This window comes from Cupressus sempervirens, chromosome 5, assembly GCF_028749045.1.
Source record: "Cupressus sempervirens isolate cs-2001-9-10 chromosome 5, ASM2874904v1, whole genome shotgun sequence".
In the NCBI taxonomy this organism is placed as follows: domain Eukaryota; kingdom Viridiplantae; phylum Streptophyta; class Pinopsida; order Cupressales; family Cupressaceae; genus Cupressus; species Cupressus sempervirens.
Window position 1 is genome coordinate 338,697,310 of NC_143122.1, and position 23,233 is coordinate 338,720,542.

The 23,233-nt window shown below is 38.1% G+C and overlaps 1 protein-coding gene across 1 annotated transcript in view; it reads left to right on the plus strand.

The window, feature by feature from the left end:
- FK (Ergosterol biosynthesis ERG4/ERG24 family) overlaps positions 1-23,233 on the plus strand; it is a 110,967-nt gene that overhangs the window by 63,586 nt on the left and 24,148 nt on the right. The window contains exons 10-11 of the mRNA XM_089830197.1: positions 20,908-20,984; positions 21,205-21,324. Of these exons, the coding sequence (XP_089686323.1) occupies positions 20,908-20,984; positions 21,205-21,324 (197 nt within the window). The remainder of the gene's footprint in view (positions 1-20,907; positions 20,985-21,204; positions 21,325-23,233) is intronic.

Here is a 23,233-nt window from a genome sequence, read left to right on the forward strand (position 1 = left end):
AAATAAAACGATGTCAGATTTTATTGTGAAGAGTTGTGTAACATATCATTTTAACTAGACTGAAAACAAGTACTTAATTCTGAGATTTATAAGTTGAACAATTAAACGGAGGATGTAAAGCAGTTTGGAAAATAATACATCTTAAATATATTTGCAAAGTAAACATCTATTACAAGCCATTTCATGTGATCATATTTGGATTATCTTTCTAACTGAAATAACTAACAAATCTGATTTTTTCAACAACTAAAAAGGAAATCAAAGACATTTCAATTTATTCTATGACTATACATTAAGTAAAATAAATGTATTTGCAAGTAAGGATCCAGGACACATATTGAAACTAACTAAAAATATCCGAAGGTGCTGTTCAAGCCTTGGCATCTTGTCAGAGGAGAAGCATTGAAATAGGCTTAACCTCCCAACCTCGAACTTTATAAATCCCCACACAATCTTTTAACAAGAAAGACCCTCCCTACCCCGGGTTAGGCTTGGGGCACTACAGTCCAGCCATTCAAGCATACCGATGTTTAGAATGTCCGCTCAGTAATCGGCAAGCATGCCTGATTAATTGGCACCACTGACATCTTGTGATCAAATTAGGCAAGCATACCTCTAATCAACCTTGGCCAAGGATTTAGATGGGTTTCTAATACGCGATCACCACTGCTCGACTTGACAATAGGGTACATATTGGACAATCATGAGCTGACTTGGATGTTTTTAGAAATCATCATAAAGTTTTCAAATGTTCATACATGGCAGTTCTGATTTGTTGTTACTTCTCCCTTGCAGGGATCCTCTCCTCTCTACCCTCTTTCATTGGCTTCACCAACCAGGGTGAGTCCTTGGAGACTATTATTTCATACTGATATAATATCTCATGATGATCTTGGAATGTTATCCATTAGCGGATATACTGCAAGCACTATCATGTGCAATGATATATTTTGTTTTGGTTATTAGATCTGTATTACAAAACTCTCCTAAGAAAATACTTGGAATTCAGAGAAGAAATAAGATGGATGTGCAAAATTAAAATCAGCACTCTTTGCATATCGAGCCTCAAAGATGGTCAATAAAGGTTGCAAAAATGTCAACAAAAGAAGACCATATTATAATTGTAGTGAAATGGACTGAGAACATAACCTGATTGAAATTGAATAATGCCAAAGAGAAGCTGATGCAGTCTAAGCCGTATGGCTTTGATGGCCGATCTTTGATGTTTGTTGAGAGAGATAGAACATAACAAGGTAAACCGAGAGGAAGAAAGAAATAGATTTCTATTTGATAACAATCGTGTATCGTCTGATGCAAGACGCTAAAAAAACAATCCTCTCCGGCCAAGCAAGCCGTGGGCCTTAAGCACTCGTCTTGTTTTCAAGATGATAGTTTCCAAAAGATCTTCGGTTTCATAAGGTCACCAAATTTGAAAGGTGGCGCCAAGTTTAGATGGTTGCCTCTCATGAAAAGATTATATCTTTTAAATTATTATAAGTTCATTTTCTCAAGACATTATATATATGCATATATATAATTTTAACTTTTAAATATATGATTTCATTATGCTATTTATTATATCTAAAAGCACACCTATAAATATACGTATATCTATATACGTGTGTAGTTCGGAGAAATATGGTTTATCTCTAACATCATATTCTCTTTGTATACGCACATGTATATATATTAAATATACATATATTAATAAGTATGATTATATATATCATCCTAGTATCATGGTGGTATCACACACACACACACACACACATATAAATATGTGCATATATTCATATTTATGATAAAATATTGATGGTATCACAAAACAACAGAGAGGTAATGGTTATGAACAAGAATTTTAGATATTTACTGTTTTTATATGTTTGACCAAGTAGCTCATGACTGTCTAACAGCGTACTCTATTGTGAAGTCGCTAAATCCTTATAAAGGTAGTTAGAGGTCATACCTGACGATTGAATAATGAACTAAGGTAGTGCCCCATGCCTTGATTCCCGTTTAGCAATGCTTTCTCCCCTTCGCGTGCTCCTGCAATCAGCGAGCAACATTTGTACGATAATAACAGGCTCCTCCATTTAGATCAAACATTAGAATGTATCAGTGATATATGTAAACAGCAGCTAACTGCCATTATCAATAAACAAATAAACATTATAACAGTCAACCAATTCTAATATAGATGATTTTGACAACCTCCTTTTACATGAAATAAACGGTTAACTATAATTTCCTTTTTCAAATGATCATGACAATGACAATCTCAACTAGTCGTTACAACGACTATAAACTTATTTTAATTAGGTTAAAATTTTGGGATGTAACAAGTTGGATAAACGGGAAGAGCTATTGACTACTACAGAAGAAATTAAGACTTATTTCAATTGATATGTTCGCTGATATAATCTGCCGCATGTTTATAGCTTTCAAGGAGTCACGTTCGATGGGACTGACTCCGCCGTGGAGTCACGTCCCATCGGGCACGTGACTCCCGATCAACAAAAACAAAAAAACATTAATTTGACAAACATTATTAGAACAAATTAGTTTCATCATTACGCCTGTTTAATCATCACCAAAAGCATTCTAATGATGAAGACAAGACAAAGGGTGCAAAGTGAAAGGAAAATGCTTCTCTCAATTTCAAGATATCTCATGAATGATGTTATTGGATTCTGGTATTCCAGCTACTAGCATACAGGACACAGGTAAAAATTCTTTGCTAATTGAAAGAGTTTTATTGACTTTCAACCATAGATATACAACTGATAGAGTACGCTCCGAGTTGTAGAACTTGGCTAAGTTTTCTTGTTTAGCGAGTTTTTATGACCTTTATTGGTGCCAGAAACTCTCCAATTTTTTTTTTTGCAAAAACTCCTTGAGTACTCAGCGAGTTTTAGTTAAAATCTCGGTGATAGTTAAAATCTATACTTGAAGAGATAATTGGTGAAGTTATGTCTAATATTTCTAAGCAAGTTAACAACATTGAAACATAGGGTGTTGGTCAAACCAGTGGAGATGAAGTACTGATTGAAATCATACCTTATGAAGAGGTTGCAGACACAATAAAGGCACAAACTGAACACGGCGACATGATAGAAAGGTGGTCATAAAGCAGTCACACACAAGAAAGACACACATTGAACACAATGGCAAGATAGAAAGGAGGTCATAGGCAGTTGAAGAGACATTTAACGTAAAAAGGAAATTGACTCTAGGAGAAATGAGTGAAAAGAAGAGAAAATCTATTATTGAGGCTAGTCCAGAGGAAGAGGAGAAAGAAGGAGAAGAAGAGACTCAGACTACTATTGATTACCAAGACGACCCCTAACAAATTATTCAAGTTTTCTAAGAAGCTGAAGCTGAAGGAAAAAATGCGGAGTATGACATTGAGGCAAAAATGATTGATCAGATATATACATTGATAAAGGCCATTGCCGGTCAAATTCCTGATTTGGGAATTGCTGCAATGAAGATGGCTGAGATAATTCTGAAAAGAAAACAACGATCACTTTGATGAGGACAGTTGCCAAAGATAAGAAGACACTTTTAGAACTTGTGGATCAGGTAAAGGACACACTAAAGGAGATCGGTTTGTTATTGAAAAAAGTATCAAAGCTTTCTAATTTTTTTGAGGATTTGGAGAAAATCAGTGATGATACACAAAAAGATCTTGATGCCTTAGTTGAAATTGACCCCATTTCAAGCTTTGCAATAGAATATACATGCAGAAGATACATGAAGCTTGACCCCATTTCAAGCTTTGCCTTAGTGAAAATGATCACACTTAAGACCAAGAAGATACATGCAGAACAAGAAAAGAGGGTCATTACTTTAGTTGAATTACAATCCTATTTAAATTGTACAATAGAGATGATGCAACAAAATGTGAGAATGCAAAAGTTATACTTGGATTCCCAGATATGATGACTTTGGATTCTGTGTAGGATTTACCAGCCGATCTACATAGGCAAATCATTGCTATGAATCGTTTGAAGAAGTCATGAGATAAGTCACTAGATTCAGCAAAGACAAACTTCAAAGAGGCCTTTGACAAAATGTGAGCATGGGATGACATATACTTGTAAATATATTAGTTTTGTGTACCTTTCTCATTGTTTGCAAAAGGGGGAGTAAAAGGTCATGTGAAAATATGAGTCAATGGTGTATAGTGTCAGGAGGAGTCATGCGGTATGAGTTAGTGTTTTGCTTTGATCAAGGATGAGGTAATTGTGGTGGTGTTGATATATTACCTATTTTTAGATGGAGTTTTCCATCAATGCCAAATGGGGAGATTCTTAGCATTGTGATGGATTTTTGGTGAGTGGTCAGAGGCATATTTCTTTACATCCTCAGCAATTCTTTTTCCTTCAAGACCTTCACACATACATACTGTCTGTCTTTCAAGTTCTTTTCTTAGATTTGCTGTCTTTAGTCAATTTGTCATTTTCATTCATCAGATCTGCAATTGCCTCCTCATATTCTTCATATCCACTTGCTTCTGATAGTTGCTCTATGTATTAGAGATGTGAGCATTGGTCCTTTAGGAGAAAGGCTTAACTGTTTGGGGAAAAGCTCCCTAGAAACCAACATGGAGAGATACAAGTATGAGAAGCAATTTGAAGATTCAAACAGAGTAGTCAATGAACTAAATGAAAAGATGAGGAACTTTCTTACAAAAAGAAGAGAACCAAGTCAACAATTGAGTGAAAGCCAAGACTACATAGAGCAACAGTTAGAAGCAAGTAGATTTTAAGAATCTAAGGAGGCAATTGCAGACTTGAATGAATTTGATAACCGGATTAAAGACATAAGAAATCTAAGGAAAGAACTTGAAAGTTAGGTTGTCAGTATGTGTGAAGGTCTTGAAGGAAAAAGAGTTGTTGAGGATGCAAAGAAATATGTTGAAGATGCCAAAAAAGTCGCTGAAGATGGAGATAGAGTAGGGGGGTGAATCTGTGCAAACCTGTAGCCTACTAATTCAACCACTAACTTGATTTACTTTAACAACTTCCAAAACACAACATATAACCGTAAGAATGAAATAAATGTAAACAATATCAAATATCCACACATGCATCACACATAACACATTGATTTTTTTCCCTTGGAAAACCTCGATTAGAGGGAGAAAACAAAAGCAGGGATGACATCCACAAGCCTTAGCTGTAGTAAAAAGGTTTTCCCTATTAGGAGCTACAAACACTCTTTCTGAGGGTTCACCCTGTTAGCAGTGAGTAATATACTGTTAGGAGTTCAAAGAGATTTGTTAGGATCTACCTCGCTAGAGGATTTAGAACTCTTTCTGAGAGTCCAACTTGTTAAAGGATTTACAATAAAAGACCTGTTAAAGTCCACCTGGTTAAGGGATTATCCTTGCTGCAATTATTAGGGAATAATAAGATGCATGATCGGGAAGTAGCACTCCTTGCCTATTAGATCGAATCTACTCTTTGTTCAAAACCATGATCACAACCCTAGCAAACACAAGTTATAATTTAAAAAATCATGTGACAACGACCTTCACAATAGGAGCAATTTCCATATAAATACATAACTTTTTGCAGCTTAGTCTTCACTACAAATTTAACTTTCAATCTTGCCACCCAAATACCACATGTAGAAGATAGTTAAAATGTGCCCATGTTTTACAATAGGCAAGAGATCACTAGATGAGCTAAATTTCTTATATTTTACACACTATCAAGAAATGGAAGATTTTGATCGTTATAAAAGAATAAGAACATCGATAGGTGTGAGATATGAACATAGAGTGCACCTTGAGAATATTTGGGCTAATGCTGCCAATGAGAATGAAATTGGAAAGAGGATATGTTCCAGATTGCCCCTTGAACATCATCGAACCATGCAAAATCTTTCATGTACTTGATCATATGGTGAAAGATTCAAAAGGGACACAATCCAGAAAGGGAGAAGGTTACACATCCCTATGATTGCAAACTTCTTTTCTTTCTCAACAAAGGAAAGTTGGATTTCCCAAATTCAATAGGAGAAGACAAAGTTGAAATGTTCCCATGTTTGAAAGTAGCCGAGAGATCATTAGATGAGCTAAATTTCTTATATTTTTCACACTATCAAAAAATGACAAATTTTGATAAATAAAAAAGAATAAGAACATTAACAAATACGAGATTTCAACACAAAATGCACCTCGAGGATTTTTGGCCTAATGTTGCTAATGAGAATGAGATTAGAAAGAGGATACGTTCTAGATGCCACCTGAACATCATTAGACCATGCAAAATCTTTCATTTACCTGATTAGATGGAGAAATATTCAAAACGGATACAATCTAGAAAGGGTGAAGGTCACTCATCCTTATGATTGGCAGAGATGTAGGAGAGTATGAACCTTTATGTATTATCAAAACCAGCCTTGGACTTTAAAAAGTGGCATATTGAACGATAATTTGATATGATGACCATACCAAAGGATGACTGGACATACAAGTTGTTGGGCCATCAACCATTGTAAGATGAGAGACCAAAGCACCCATCGGGAGGAAGATTGGAAGAAGGATTCCATCAAAAAAGACACACAAAGAGGAGGTTAAATCTTCATATTGAAGGACCACAACAAGAGACAGACGTTCGAAAATGTTCCATCCTTACCTACTCAGACTCTTAGTATGCAAGTGATAGGAACTTTCATTAGGCAAGAACTAGAAACAAGTAGAAGAGGAATATGGCAAGAGAAATAGGATTACCTAACTAGTCTGATGCATGAACACTTATCAAAAGCCTGGACAAGGAAGTAGGGAGTAAAACACAACCACTTAAGAAATTCTTGGAGCTTTGATAGAAAAGGGAAATGATGATGAAAGACATTCATGAGGAACAAACAAAAATTTATGCAACAGAGGTAGAAATTCCTGCTACAGAGGTGACAACTTCAGAAGCAATGGTAGAAAGTCCTAGAGTTGAGGAAGAAATCAATGTATGAATAGTTCAGGAACAAGAGCAGTTAACAATCCAGAGGGATCATAGTGCTTGTGGTCTAGAATGGATGAGATAAAGTATTCAAAGAGATCAAGAGGAGGAAGTTGACTTTGCAATTGAACTACAAGAAATTTTGGACTGAATCAACATATCGGAGGTAAAGGGAAAAGCTAAGAATTTTACAAAGGTCACAAGGGCAGATTTAAGATCCAAAATTTTGCAAATTGTAACGCTTGCATCTGACAATACCAAGGATCAAATTGCTCCAGATGAGTACCATGTTACAAAAATTGATCTAAGTCACGCCTTTTGTGCGCAAGTCATGGAAGAGTTTTATGCAACACAAGTTATGAAAGACAAGATGAAGAAGTTCGAAGAGAAATATTAGAGGGGGAAAGGCGACATCAACACCTTGTATGAGATCATAAACAACCTACCTCATCTAGTGAGAGAATGCCCATCTTTTGTCCATCCTCTAGTTGTTCTGGCTGAATCAGTACAGGGTTATGGTAGAATTAGAAGATTTGCTCATAGTGTAGAAGTTTTGGATCGAAGGCATCTAGAAGGAGGCACATAAGCATGTCGAGGAATTGGTACAAGTTCATGACGGGGTGAGCTGATCTGAATTTTGCAAAATTTAATGAAAACATGTAGGAAAATATTGGTCAATGGTGGTGTCATTTGAGAAGTTGAAGCATATGATTTTGCTTGATCATATGGTGTAGTACTCATGGCTAAGGAAACGTTTGAAAATTTAATTACAGAGTCTATTCAATTGTAATGGATAATTGAGAATATTTGACAAGAAGTCTCTTACATTGCTGTAGATGAAATAACTTTGAGCAACCTAAAAAGAAAACATGAGGATTCCTTTTGGTTGAACTTCTTCACTAGGGATGACTTTGAGAACTTCTCCACTTTTTTAAATGACATGCACATGACCCAAGACTTGTTGCTAGAATTGATGAATTGGAGACTGTATTGGATATATTTAGGGAATTCAAACACCAAGGTTAAATATAGGCAAGGGTGCATGCATAGTGGGTGTGTATAGTAGTCATTTATTTCCTCTACTCTCTTCTTGAATGAACATGCAAGGTGGGCATTTATTACCCCATTAAGGTAGCAGATTCTTCTTGGTTGGTCAAAGTTGACTAGTGCATTAATGTAGATTCTTTTTTCCTTGTCCTAAGTCTTATTAGGGTTCAGGTGGGAAAAAATTGGCCATAGTTATTATTTTGATCTGGGTCACCAATTGTATCTGAGGATCTATATACAAGGCTTGTAGTCGGAAGATTGTGTATTTTGTAGCCGACAGGGTGTTGTCGTCGGTAAAGATTTTGTGCTGATGAGTAGATTGGGATTGTTTTGTAGCCGACGGACCTCTTCTGGAAGGTTCGGCGAAAAGTATTTATGCCCCGTCTGGGATCATTGTAAAGGATCTGATCTTATCACCAGTTATGTAATCTGTTGGCATATGCGAATAATCTAAGGAGTTTTGCTGTTCGTGTTCATTATCTGTGTGCATTTCTTAATTAACCTATGCGGTAAACATTTGGCGCCGTTGCCCTATGAACTTGGAAGGTGGGAGGAATGAAGATTAATGCCAAATCAGCTTAACAAGGATCGAAATAAGGCCAAGGGAAAAGATGGAATCTGTACTGCGCAAGAAAATTTAATTCTGGCACAGCAAGCCGAATGCCAAAGGAGATTCCAGAATATTGTTGACGGAAATTGGAGCACGGAAGAATTATTGGAGGAAACTCGGCAGCGGGTGGAATTGGTGGAAGAAGCACGAGAGGAGTTTTTGAATTTGTGTTCGCCGAGGAAAGAGCATTGACTTGCACGGCTCAGAGTGTTGACGGAGCAAGAGCGTGGAGTGAACTCTTCGTTCGGGATATACTTCCACAGGGGACAACTTCAGAAGACCCTTCTTCACCAAAGTTCACAGCTGTTGAGACCGCCGGTGTGGGAGTGCAGTCTGCCGGTGTGGGAGAATAGTCCGACGGTGTGGGAGTGCAGACCGCCAGTGTGGCAGAACAGTCCGCCAGTGCGGGAGTGCAAAGCCACGGTGTGGGAGTGAACACCGCCAGTGTGGCAGGACCGAGCAACGCCTGTTTACAAAACCTAGTCGTGATGGCAGGACCAAAAGAGAAACTGCCAAAGTTCGACGGCGATGGTACGGCCAATCCCAATCGACATTGCAAAACATGTGAAACGATCTAGAGGGCAAATGGGATAACTGATGAAGACGATTGGATGAGGCAATTTCTGGCCACCCTACGGGGTGTGGCAATTGACTGGTTTACTAGTACAGATCTGCAGAAGCTGGACAATTGGAATAACATTAAAAAGGAGTTTTTGGCCGAATTTCAACTGTTGCATGACGATAATGAAATTGTAGTAGAGATCTTCAATACTAAGCAAGGAAAGAACGAAATTGTCCGCGTCTACGCCAGGAAATTAAAAGATTTGATAAACAAAATGGAGAATAAGCCGACGGATGGACTTCAGAAAAGGTGGTTCATGGAAGGTCTATGCCCGAACTTGCGGAAGAAAATGAAAATTGTGCCGCTGTCGTCATACACGAAAGCCTATAACAAAGCATTGAACCTCGAAAGTGAGCAAAAGACAAAGAAGAAGAAGAAGACTAGCTCATCTGATTTAGATGATGATGAGCCTTCCGGAGAAGATAGTAGCGATGATGAAGGCAATGGCAAGAAGGTCCGCGCCCTACAGAAAGACATGATCCGCATGATGAAGAAGTTTAAAAATATGCAGAAGGAGACAAAGGGCAGTGAGCTGTGGTGCACGGAGTGTAAGGCCGATGGTCATACTAAAGGATCCTGTCCAAAGAAACACTAAAGAGAAGGTGGTGCCCTTGAAGAATGCTACTGCCGATGCAACTCAAAGACCTGCTCCGTCTGGATGCTCAAATCCTTCTGTATTCGTGAATTAACTTCGACAGCCTCCTTTAGGAGAAGTGCCACATCCATAGCGTGCTTCCTTGCTACCTGCAACTCCTGTTCTGCTGCATCCTTATCTCGTATAGCCGCTTCCTTGTCTTGCAGTAACGCTGCCCTTTCAGTTGTCCAAGTTGCTTGCTGAGTGGCCAAATCCGCTGCTAACTTCTCTTGAGCCTCCCTCTCAACCGCCAGAGATCTCTCGGCCGCAATCTTGTTTGCTGCTCTGTTCGCCTCTACGTGCCTGTGGGCATAATAAATCTCCTTATACAGTGCCACGATCTCATGTGCCAGCTTCTCCAGCGAAGTGTTGCACGGCCCCAACTCCGGCTCACTGGTCCAATTTGCCAACATCTCTGATGTCTCGATTGCTGGCCAACCCCTCTCCTCAAAACATGAATGAAACCGCTGCGGATAGATCTCCCTGATGAAAGTTCGAACCAAATGCCACTCCCTCCACCGAGTCATAGCCTGCAATGCCACATCATGTCCCTTCCTTAGCGCAACCTTCATAGCTTTGAGGTAGTCTCTGCACCTGTCCTAATCCTACCCATAATCCTCCTTTGCAAAGCCCTCCATCGTCCATTCGACATCACTATTTTGTTCCTCATCTGCGGGAAGCATGCCCACATCCGATGCGGCCTCCTCTACTCTCGGCGCAACCACGGCCTGTGACACCCTCACCTCCTGAGGCTCTGGTACTGTACCTGATACACCTAGGTGCTCGGAGGACTGGATGGATGGACCAACCTCGGCAGGGATAAGTCGGAACTGTTGTCTCAAGAAAGCACTGGCTCTATCTATCACCTCCGGCTGCTCTTGTGCGGACTTCATGCTGTCTTCCTGCTGTGCTAGCTGGGCTAACTGGATTGTCTGTACTGGCTTGGCGGATGCTAACAAGGAAGACGAAACAGTGACAACCGCATCACAATCAATCACCTCCAAGTGAACCTGGGACTCAATCTCCGACACTGGTAATTCAACACTCTGCGAGGTTGGCTCCACTGGGACAACATCTGCTAAGGCCGCGGAAAAAGTCTCTCCAATTGTCGACGGTGGGACACGCTCTACTACTACTCGAGGGACATTTGCTACGGTCGGCGGGGTCATCACAACCGGTGCATGGCGCTGACCAAAAGGAGGAATGTGTGACGTGGGAGCGGACAAGTGCGCCGAAGTTGACAACTGTGGCGGGGTAAAAAATGTGGGCTCACTATCTGCTGGTTCGTTGCCAACCTCTACAGAAGTACTCTCGTCCTCATACTCCGCGCCGCTGCTTTTCGAAGTCTCCTATTTTGTTAGTCGTCAGGAGACGACTTTTCTTTTTGGGGGCGATGATGTAGTCGGCAGATTGTGTATTTTGTAGCCGACAGGGTGTTGTTGTCGGTAAAGATTTTGTGCTGACAGGCCGACGGGTAGATTAGGATTGTTTTGTAGCCGATGGACCTCTTCTAGAAGGTTCGGTGGAAAGTATTTATGCCCCGTCTGGGATCATTGTAAAGGATCTGATCTTATCACCAATTATGTAATCTGTTGGCATATGCGAATAATCTAAGGAGTTCTGCTGTTCGTGTTCATTATCTGTGTTCATTATCGTGATGTTGAAGACATTCCCCAAGAAGAGAAATTTCTTCTTTAGTCAATTCTAAGATCTAGAGTGATCTCCCTTAAGGGAGGAGATGATAAACTCATATGGGATGGGATAAAAAATGGAGAGTACAACTCAAAAATGGGCTATTTGTATATTGAATCTCTTCAAGGATTCTCTCCATCTCCTTTCCCTCTCCGTCTGTGTTAGGATAAGTTTTGCCTTCTCGAGGTAGGATTATTGTCATGGATTGTCCTTCATCAAAGGGCCCTTACAACATAAAGGCTTAAAAATTTCAGGATTCAAGGGCCTAACAGATGCCCACTATGTGAATCCGATAAGGAATTTGCTGATCACATCTTTCTTAATTGCCCTTACTCAAGCTCATGTTGGCATTGACTATGTTCGCAATTGGGAATTATGTTGGCTTTTCCATATTCAATCAGGAGTATGTTGACTTTTTTGGTTTTTGCTTTGAACAGATTGTATATATATCATAGCCTTTGGATTACGTCTCCTTCCATAATTCTATGGGAACTATGGAAGGAGAGGAACCGTAGAATCTTCTAGGATAAGTAGATGCATGTTGATCAATTAAAGCAAAAGATTGAAGTCTCTATCATTGAATTAACTAATAACAAATTTCTTAATTCTCTGCCCAAACATGCTAAGATGACTCATTGGGATGAAAGGATGAGAGGAAGATGGATTGGTTTGGAAATTCCTCCCTTTTTGGGTAATGGGGGGACTCTAGGTAAATTAAAAAGATTAGAATATGTTTGGTAGGCTCTGTAGGATGGCTGATTCAAGCTCAATCTCGATGGAGCCTCTAGAGGAAATCTAGGGTAGGTATAGGGTGTTGCATTCACAACGATCAAGGGATTGAAGCAACTAACTTGTCCAAATACATAGGTGAAGCTACTAACAACTGGGTAGAGATTTCTGCTCCAATGGAGGGCCTTCGGTTTTGTAAATCCTTAAATATTAAATTTTTAGAAGTTGAGGGGGATTCTGCCATCATAATTATTGCCCTTAGAAACGGTTCCCTTTCTAACTGGCGAATAGATGCAAAATTAGCTATAGCTTTAGAAATTTGTAAATATTTTGACAAAATTATTATCAATCATATCTATTAGGAATGTAGTAGGTGAGCGGATGAGTTAGCTAATATGGGAATTAATACCTTTCTAGCACTGAATGCTTAATTATTGCCTTATCTTCCTTATTATTATTAGTTACAATGCTTGAAAAAACTAATGATACCTCTCTTTTAAGTAGGAAAAGTGAGATATCATTAGTTTTTGCGCTCTTCCCCTTACCGAATCATGATTACATTCGCAAGCTCTAAATCTTTGCGAAGTTGGATATTTAAGGTCGTTAGGGTGGCTTTTATTGCTCCCTTTAAGTAATTGGTAGAAGCTTCCCCTCTTTCAAGTTTTTTGTCTTTCTTACTCTTTGTCTCATTGGATTTTGAGATGTATCGATTTCATTGGTAAATTGAAGTATTTTAAAAAGGTCTTTTGTGATGTTATTAATTAGGTGTGGGTGTGTTGATGTTTTTTTGATTTGATGTCTTGCTTTTCTGTTTAAATGCTCCTTTAAGACTCTATGGGTTTATGCTCCTCCATCTCTGGTTGATGACCTTCTACAGCTTCTTTTTTTTATCTTTTTAATAGTATCTTTATTTAAGTTTCGTAACCCCTAACAAAGAAATATGGAGTTGTCTATTTTGATTAGTGTTTCTGTGACGTTTCAAGTAATTTAGGGCACAAGAGTGGATCTCTTTGGAGAAGATGGAAAATTATAACCATTGGATATGGAATAAAGGATATATTTTAAAAATTTGGCTAAACAAAAGGACCATCACTCAATTCCGTCCTTTTAGTGCCTCACAAGTTGGGTTGTATTCTTTTTTATATTTAATATATGGCCTCGACCTCTTGCTTATCAAATATATATATATTTTGATATAAATATCTACAGTTTTAAAAAATATAATACTTTAATATAAAATAAAAGTTTATTAATGTTTTACTTTTAGCTTTAATCTTTATGATTTTTTATTTTTTAGTTTACAAAATTAAAAATCATATTATATAAAATTGATATTGTAATGAAATAAACAATTTTTTTTAATGCTAAACAAATAAAAATAACATAAACTAAAATAAAGTTTAAAATTTAAACAATACTCAAACCTAAAAATGACAAGAAATTTTATTAATGTCAAGTTATTAAAGGCTTCAAATGAACCTACCTAATATACGTCAGTGGCTAGAGTGTTTGTGAGAAGCATTGAGATGCAACACTGAGTGTCTATGGGAAGTGTCTTTTGGAAATCGCCATAGGAGACTACTGAATATTGAGAATGAACTTTATGTTCCTTCAAACTTCAAAAAATCGCAGATAATTACCATCTTCAAAGGAAAATGCAATCGACAAAAAATGGCAAAGATAATTTTCTCTAGCTGTTGTCCCTCATAAATCCCTTAAAGACCAAGGTATTGATTGATACATTCATGGTGAATGAATGGATTTATTCTAAGTTACTGATGTTGATGTGGATGTGTATGCGAGAATCAGATGCATAATTTTCTTTTTTTTTTTTTTGGGAGTTTGGATGCAAAGAAATGCAAGCAATATACAAAAATAAACCATTCCATAGTATGATACTTCACCATTGATAGTTCAACTTCAAAATTCACAAACACAAATTGAAATAACTAGTTAGTAAATTACTCAAGTTCAAGATTCCAATGTAATCTGAATTACAAAATGAGAAGAATCAGTCCGGGTTAAGGAGCAAAAGAAGAGTAAAATAAAACTATAAAGTACCTACAAAGATCATCTTTTAAGTCATTTTGGGCGTTGATAAAGCATCTAGGCCTACAAATGCTCTCTAATGCGTCTGGATGCTTCTTGGATGCACCATGGAAGTGCATTCTGGGCCTGTGGATGTCTAATTGGTTTTGAAGCATTTATTTATAACATTTTTTTGCTGAAAACCCTAAAAAGGTGAGGTAATAAAATATTGTTCTGCAAAATGACTATTTTCCCATCGTACGAATTTAGGCCAAACTTTAACATTTTTTAAATTTTTTTATGGGTTCGCCAAATTTTGAATCTTAGGCAAAAAATTTGGCAAGCCCTATGACTTAGGTAATCATCATTAGACCTTATGCTCAACTCTAGTTTAAAACAATCGTATCTTTGGCTTTTTGACATTAGATTCTGAAACAATTGTTATTTGTCTCTCAAAACATTTACTTATAACATATTATGGGCAAGCATACCTATGTCTACCTTAAAATACATAAATAATTAACACTGGCTGAAACCTTAGTTGTTCAGGAATGTGGTCTCAATAGTCAACATTGAGAATGCATGTGTTGCTCCTAGAAAAACTTAGACATCCTGATTGCATTTGCCATCTTAACTGTCAAATCCCGTCAATTATTTCTTAATCTAAGCAAGAGCGATCAAGTCAACCATTTACTGTAGATATTTCTGTAAGAGATGCATTTTGCTCATAGATTGTTCTTTTTCTTCAGATATTTCTTATCTTTTCATTAGATTCCTGACTTGAATTTTGCTCATGACATGTCCAGTAACACACACCGGAGGATTTTAGAGGTGACGTGTTCTTTGATTTTTATTCTTCAGTAGGAAATACATATTACGGAAGTAATTGGTAAAATACTTGCTTAATATTAACAGAGACCGAAAGGTCAATTTATACAAAAGAATGAGATGTTTCCTTAGGAAACGATCGTAAAGAATAGAAACATTCTATTCTAGAGAAAGCAAAAAACAAAACCAAACTAGCGCTTATTAGATATTTACAATAGATAACCATTAACTAATAATAGACGACTTATCTATTATTGTAATACCCTCCCTTAATGGTTAATCTATCTAACACACCAAGCTGTCCTCTGAATTTGACAACCTTATCAGGACCAAGAGGCTTGGTGAGGATTTTTGTAGTCTGATTTGTGGTAGGAACATACTACAAATCTATATTCCCGTCTTCAACCAGCTGTCGTATGTAATGACAGTGAACATCCACATGCTTGGTTCATTCATGGAAGACTGGATTCCGTGCTAACTTGATAATGCCTTCATTATCAACAAACAGAGTAGTCGGACCTGTTGGTGACATTTGCATATGCCCAAGCATCCGACGAAGCCAAATAGCTTTACATCCTACCTTAACAGTCATTCTATATTCAGCCTTTGTAGAAGAGAGAGAAACTACTTGCTGCTTCTTGTTGGTTCATGTGACTGCACTGGATTCCAAACTGAACACATATCCAGATGTTGACTTTTTATCATCAACAAAGCCTGCCCAATCTGAATCTGTGAACCCAATGAGTTTAGGATTAGAACTTCGAGAGTACAAAAGTCCATAATTTGAAGTGCCCTTCACATAACGAAGCACACGCTTTGTTGCCATCCAATGATCAACCTTAGGGGCTGTCATAAAGCGTGAAACATAGCTGACTATGAAGCTGATATTAGGCCTAGTAGCAGAGAGGTAGATGAGGCTGCCTACTAGTTGCCTGTATGTAGTATCATCAACGGAAGGAGAATCAGACTTTGCTGATAACTTTAGACCTTTCTCCATGGGTGTAGATGCAGGTTTGCAATCCTTCATTCGAAATTTGTCTAACAAGGCCCTGGCATATTTAGACTAAGAGATGAATATACCAAAAGATTGTTGCCAAACTTCAACACCTAGGCAATAATGCATGAGCCCAAGGTCAGTTATATCAAAAGACTTGCATAAATTCTGTTTGATTCCCTGAATCAAAGATGCCAAACTGCTAGTGATGATCAGATCATCCACATAAATAACCAGAAGGATGATGTCACTGTTAGTAGTCTTGATGTACAGATTTGAGTATGAAGAATTCCTCTTGAAGCCTTGATCATTGAGGTACTTATCAATTTTTATGTACCATGCCCGAGGGGCCTACTTCAAGCCATAGAGAGCTTTTACCAATCTGAGAACTTGATGGTCTTAACCAGCAACCTTGAAACCAGGAGGCTGCATCATGTAGACCTCTTCATGGAGATCACCATTCAGGAAAGCATTCTTTACGTCCATCTAATGGATCTTCCAGCCAAACTATGCTGCCATGGCTAGGACTAATTTGATGGTGCTTATCTTTGTAGTAGGAGCAAAGTTATCCTCATAATCAATGCCCTGACGTTGAGAAAAGCCCTTCGCCACTAAACGAGCTTTGTACTTATCCAAAGTACCATCTGATTCATATTTGATTTTGTAGACCCATTTGCAGCCAATGGGTTTCTTCCTTGGTGGAAGATCAAAAAGGACCTAGGTGTTGTTCTTTAGCAGGCTCTGGTGTTCAGATGTCATGGCCTGTTCCCACTTTGGAATTCTTTTAGCCTCGGAATATGTTTGATGTTCAAACACACTGTGAATGTTGGCCATGAGAGAAAAGTTAACAGTATCTGTAGTATTGCTCTTTTTCCGAGTAGTTCTCCCATCAATGAGCTCATCATGATGAAGATCATCAAGTGTCTTAGCCCACCACTTAGGCCAGATAGGAGAATGACCAACAGTAATACTAGGAGATGCTTGATTAGTAGGATCCTCATCAGAAGAAGTTGGATTAAACTTAGGTGAAGCATCTACAAAGCAAGGTGATCCTGCAGGAGAAGCCGGAGGTGTCTGTACAAGAATCACTGGTGTAACTGGAGCTACAGGAGCTACTGGAGCCCTCCCATCAAGTGGACCTAATGGAAGCAGAACTCCCAAATCATGAGCCATCATAGGCTTGTCTGCTGGATCAGGAACAGGAGAAACGGGCATGAAAGGTCCTCGTTGCTCATCAAAGACTAGATCACGACTGTAGATGAGACGAGATGTCTCAACATTGATCAGGCGGAGGCTTTGTGAAGACTGCTATATCCAACAAGCATGAGTTGCTGACTCTTGTCATCCAACTTGGTGTGTGACGCATCAGGGATCCAAACAAAAGCAAGGGAGCCAAAAACCTTCAAGTGATCGATTTTGGGCTTGTGACTTGACCAAGCCTCTTCCGGTGTGTTTCCTTTGACCACCATTGTGGGTGACCGGTTCAACAGATAGACTGTAGTGTCAACTGCTTTTGCCCAAAACTGCTTTGGAACATGTTTGTGTTCAAGCATGGAACGAGCCATCTCGGTGATTGTCCTGTTCTGATGTTCAACTATACTGTTCTGTTGTGGTGTGTGGGATGTGGTTAACTGACGTTTGATGCCATGTGTATCCAAGAAGTTGGAGATAACATTAGAACAAAATTCCCCCCATTGTCTGATTTGAGAGTAATAATAGATTTCCTAGACTCTTTTTCAACTAAGGGTTTAAACTTCTGAAATACAAGAAATGCATCTGATTTCTTTTTAAGGAAATACACCCACATTTTTCTACTGAAATCATCAACAAACAATAAAAAATACTTGGACCTAAGAACAGAAGGAGTGGCCATAGGGCCGTAGATATCGGCATGAACAAGTTGAAGTACCTGAGAAGCTTGCGAAGAATCGCCACTGGTGAAAGGTGTGCGATGTTGCTTCCCAGCCTGGCATGCATCACAAACTCCAAGCGGTTGAGTCTAAATCTCTGGCAATCCAAGAACAAGCTCATCTAGAGCAAGCTGTGAGAGATAATCCACATTTAAGTGCCCATATCACTAATGCCAAAGTGTGCTGACAGAAGATTGACGAGCAACCATAGCTAAGTCCTGAGAATCACCAGAATCAGTAAGTCTGAAATGACCACGATCCTCAAGACCCACTGCAACAGTAGACTAAGTCACCCGATCAGTGATGGTGCGCTGATGTGAACTGAAGGTGACTGCCAAGTGTGGAGAATGTCACAATAGTTGACTGACTGAGAGTAGATTTAGTTCCATCCTTGGAACGTAGTACACATCAAGGAGTATGAGATTCCTCCCAACAGATTGAATTTGAATGTTGCCTTTACTGACAACCGTGTACTCTTCTCCGCCACCAAAAATAATAGAGTCTGAATAAGGCTGGTAGTCAGTAAACCAGTCTTTGTGGTGAGTGAAATGACGAGAGGCACCTGAATCAATGTACCAAGCAGATGACTTCACATGATCTGTAGGTCTTTTAGCCATGAAGGCATAAAAGGCAGATTCCGCCTACTCAGTGTGCTCTGCACTATTCGCTTTGGGCTGCAACCCCATTGCTTAGACTGTGCAGCTAAGCGCTTTTGACATTCAACCTTCATGTGTCCAAACTTGTTGCATTAGTTGCATTGAATGTTCTTCTTTTTGGAACCATCTGGTGTTGGAGCAAAAGACTTCTGCTAAGATAGCTACGAAAACTTGCCCTTATCCTTCTGAAAGGATTTCGTAGCAAAGGCTTGCTCTGTGGAGGTTGAATTGGAGTTACTATGAATTGTTGTTTCCACCAATCTTGCTGAAGCAACAGGGTGCAGAGATCAGTGAACTTCAAATCAACACCAGAAGATGTGATGTTGAGAGTCAATAAAATGCTCATAGGATTTTGGTAAACTCCGAAGAGTGATAACCACAATGTCCTCTTCCTCCATCTTGCGATCGATGGCAAGTAACTGATTACGGATTTCCTGAGTCCGATTCAGGTGTGCCTGGAGCGAGGTGCGCTCATACATGACAATAGAAAATAGAGTGTTTTTCAGAAAGAAGGCTGGGCTTTTTTCAGAAATCTCATGAAGACTTTTGAGATGTGTCCAGATCTCGGTTGCTGTCTTGCTGGAAGGAATCTGAGAAAGTTGATCATTAGCCACGGATAGTTTGAGAGGCATCATTGCCTCTCGATATTTAGATCCCATGTATTTTGATTAGGACTTGGAGAAGTCAGACGCTTCATAACACCTAGAACAAGTTGATTGGCGTTCCGATATTCAAAAATAGTGATGATCTGTTGCTTCCAGGTGCCATAATTGCGACCATTGAATTTGGAGTAATGCTCGAGCAGAATATTTGTTAGAGATGCCATGGCACAATCTTCAATGAAAAACTGTGAAAATCTGTGAAGGCACATTCTTTGAGGCAAAATTATGGAATACCTAGAAGAATCAGCGAGGGACCTAGAAGAGAGCTCGAAAAACCTAGAAGGAATATGTTGTCATTTTTTGGATTCGCTAGCTTGAAAATAGAGGCACAAAAACGAGGCACCTAGAAAAAACGGACGACGACCCAGTTGAGCTTTCGAAAAACCTACCAAAAATCTAAAAACGGAAAAAGTTTTTGACCCCAAAAATTAGGGTTTCAAGCAAAAAAAAAGTCGGTGGCCATGGAGGTCGAAATGGCAAAACATGGTGGCTTTCTTGAAAAAATGGTTGGTTTTTGTTCCAAAAAGAGACCCTCAACCAAAGATGACTGTGTAAGAGATAGGGTGAGCAAAAAAAAGGGATGATTTCGCTGTTGCAGGCACGTGAAAGAGCCAAATCCCGTTTGCAAAAACAGCTGCAAATGCACGACTTCAGGCGGAGACTACGGATGAGCTTGCTGGGATGTTTGTAGCAAACAAAAAAGGGCACATTCTTGCTAAGAAATGTTGGTAGAAATCCGCGGTTGAAGACCAGATTGCAGCACAAGGAAAACCTGCGTTTTTTTAATAGATAAAAAATGACCACGATTTTCAAACGTGAGTTGCATAATCGTGATTTGGAGAGGACAAACCCTAGCTCGAGATTTCGAATTTCTCTAGGTAGAAAACCCTAGGCGGGTTTTAGAGAAAATTGATTGAAATAATTTTGAAAAAATTAAACAAATAATTTCAAGTAGAAATTATAAAATTTTCCAAAAAATTTTATGTATTAGCTTTGATACCATATTACGGAAGTAATTGGTAAAATACTTGCTTAATATTAACAGAGACTAAAAGGTCAATTTATACAAAAGAATGAGACGATGTTTCCTTAGGAAGCGATGGTAAAGAATAGAAACATTCTATTTTAGAGAAAGAAAAAAATGAAAACAAACTAACGCTTATTAGATATTTACAATAGATAACCATTAACTAATAATAGACGACTTATCTATTATTGTAATAATACAATTGTTCCAAAAAAAACATTCATCCGTTTAAACTAGGTGCATTTTGGAATTAGCAAACCCACTAATGATGGTAAAATTGTTGACGCTAATCTCTTCTCATTTCAAGGATTGAATCTTCATTATTTTTTTCATCTTCAAGCAGTTTTGAGATTATTAGGGTGCTCATTTTTGGTAAGCATGCTCTAGTAAATTTGAATTAAATTGCTTGTAAATCAGGTGGAACCTACCATTCTGTCAAATCTCTTTTGACATTGTAATGCTTTTAGTTTGATTTGACTATAATGTTTCCATGTGTGTTACAGGGTTGGTGGCTTTTAACACACAAAGCTGATATTACAAAAGCTGCTACCATCCTTAATGTTCTTGTTTTCATAATTGGGTATGCAGATGTGGTTTCTCATGCTGTGATGTTTCAATTATAAAGAATGGATTAAGAGCATAACCAAATTTTTATTTATTAATTTGAAGATTCTCATATAGAAGAGGTTTGCACTTTGCTAGGTGTGTTCTTGTTAGGATAATATACATAGTTAAAGGATTTTTATAGAATTAAGTACAACTTATTATTCTGTTGACCTCATTCTTAGTCCATTCTACAGGTATCGAGTGTTTAGAGGCTCAAACAAACAGAAACATATTTTCAAGAAAAATCCAGCTACTCATATTTGGGGTGAACCTCCAAAGGTTATAGGAGGAAAGTTACTGGCTTCAGGTTATTGGTATGCTCTCTTGTGCAACTTGAATGATACATCTACAGCTTCATTTGTTATACATAGCACACCCGATAATGTCTTTCTGATGTCCATACAACTTTCTAGGAACATTTGAATCTTCATTTTTATTATGCACAATTCAGTACTTTGTGATGGCCATCTCTTGAAGATGGTATTGGACAAAAACCTCAGAGAAGTTGAACCATTTGGGAATAGGAACATGTTGACATGGCACAAAAGAGTAATTCAATGCCTCCTCCCACTTGTTCCTCTTATATTAATCTTGTTTACATCAATGCCTTATCAATGTGTTCTCTTCCTCACTTTCATAGATTTAAATATCTCCCTGTAAGCTCATGTTTCTTAAGTGAGAAATTTGACAAAATGAATTAAATGAGCTTGGATTCTACAACTTTAGTAATCTGAAATTTGGTGGAAGTAAAATACTTGTTTCTGACACCACAAATTGAAATCTGGTTTTTAGATTTTGAAAAACAGGAGATATGCTAGAACATAGAATCCCAAGGTTCTTGTACGTTAATGATAAAGAATACTAAAAAGAATATAGTTACATATTGGCTACCTCTAGTTGGAGAGCCTTCTTAAACACTCAGGTTTGGCAATTACTTGGCTGCTTCCAATATTTCTATAACCCAGGAATAAGAAAAAACTTAGAAAAATTACCGAACATTAGAAGACACGTAAGTTTTTCAAAATAAACTTCAAAAGCATGCATATTCTTGAATTTAGGGAACACGTTACCGATTTCCATCCAATATAGATAAAGAATTAGACTTCAATACACATCATAGACCAGAAAACGAGTTCAATACATTTAAACTTAATGTTTCAAAATAAATAGAACTTACCAATAAATTTCTCTTATGACAAAAGCTTGTAAAATTCTGCTACCACCGCATGGTCCTTTTATTTGTCATAACATTGAATATTGATTGTATGAATTTAATGGAAGCACTAAGAGAGTAGAACGAAGACATTGCAAATGCAGTTGAATTTGAAGGAATTTGTTGTAGTAACCCTGCTGGCTCACCCAAGACTATGGCAAAAAGATATTTTGCTTTTTGAATGTTTTTGCAATTTCTTTTGGTCTTGAGTAGATATGCTTTTTGAAATTTTCAGAATGTAAAGAAATTACAAATGATATAAAATTTAAACTACCATGAATGCCAATGTAAATTTTCAATTTTCAGTTATGTTGTATGCAATTATTACAATCATACACTTATAGAGAAGCAACAATTTTAAGAACCTTTGTATGTATTTGACATCGGTAGATTGCAGCAGTAAAAATGTTAACTCCATAGCTGAAAATTCTCACACCAAACAATAAATGCAGGGTCTGCGAAAGTAATTGCTGCCCAAACAAATTGCCTATAGGGCAATTCAAATCCCCAAAATGCAAATGGCAAACACTAGCAATGATGCTGCCCAGCCATGGATAAATTATCAGACTTGTAGGCATCCAATTGCAGGATAATTGTTGCCCAAATGCTAAGAATATGCATGCTAAAATGCAGAGATGCAAATAGCGCTAAATATCAGAATTCCACAAACCAAAATAATGCTCAAGAGCTGTCACTATCTCTCACCTTCAGTTGACCGGTCTCATAATGCCTCTGTAACCCCTGCCTCCTATGCAAGTTCTTTGTCTCACTAACTACACTCTGATAGGAAACCGAATTAGAACTGCTCACCACAAGATTGCTCACTGTATGTTTGCTACCGTCCTCACACACATTTGCAATTGAGGTACAACTACTTGGTACCTCAACTGACACCTCCTCTGAAGAAGCAAAAGACCTTGCTGTATCACACTACTCGCAAGATTCCACCTCAACAAAAAGTCCTTGTAAATCTTGATCCTAAGACTCGTACAAAACGTCCTCAGAGTTGT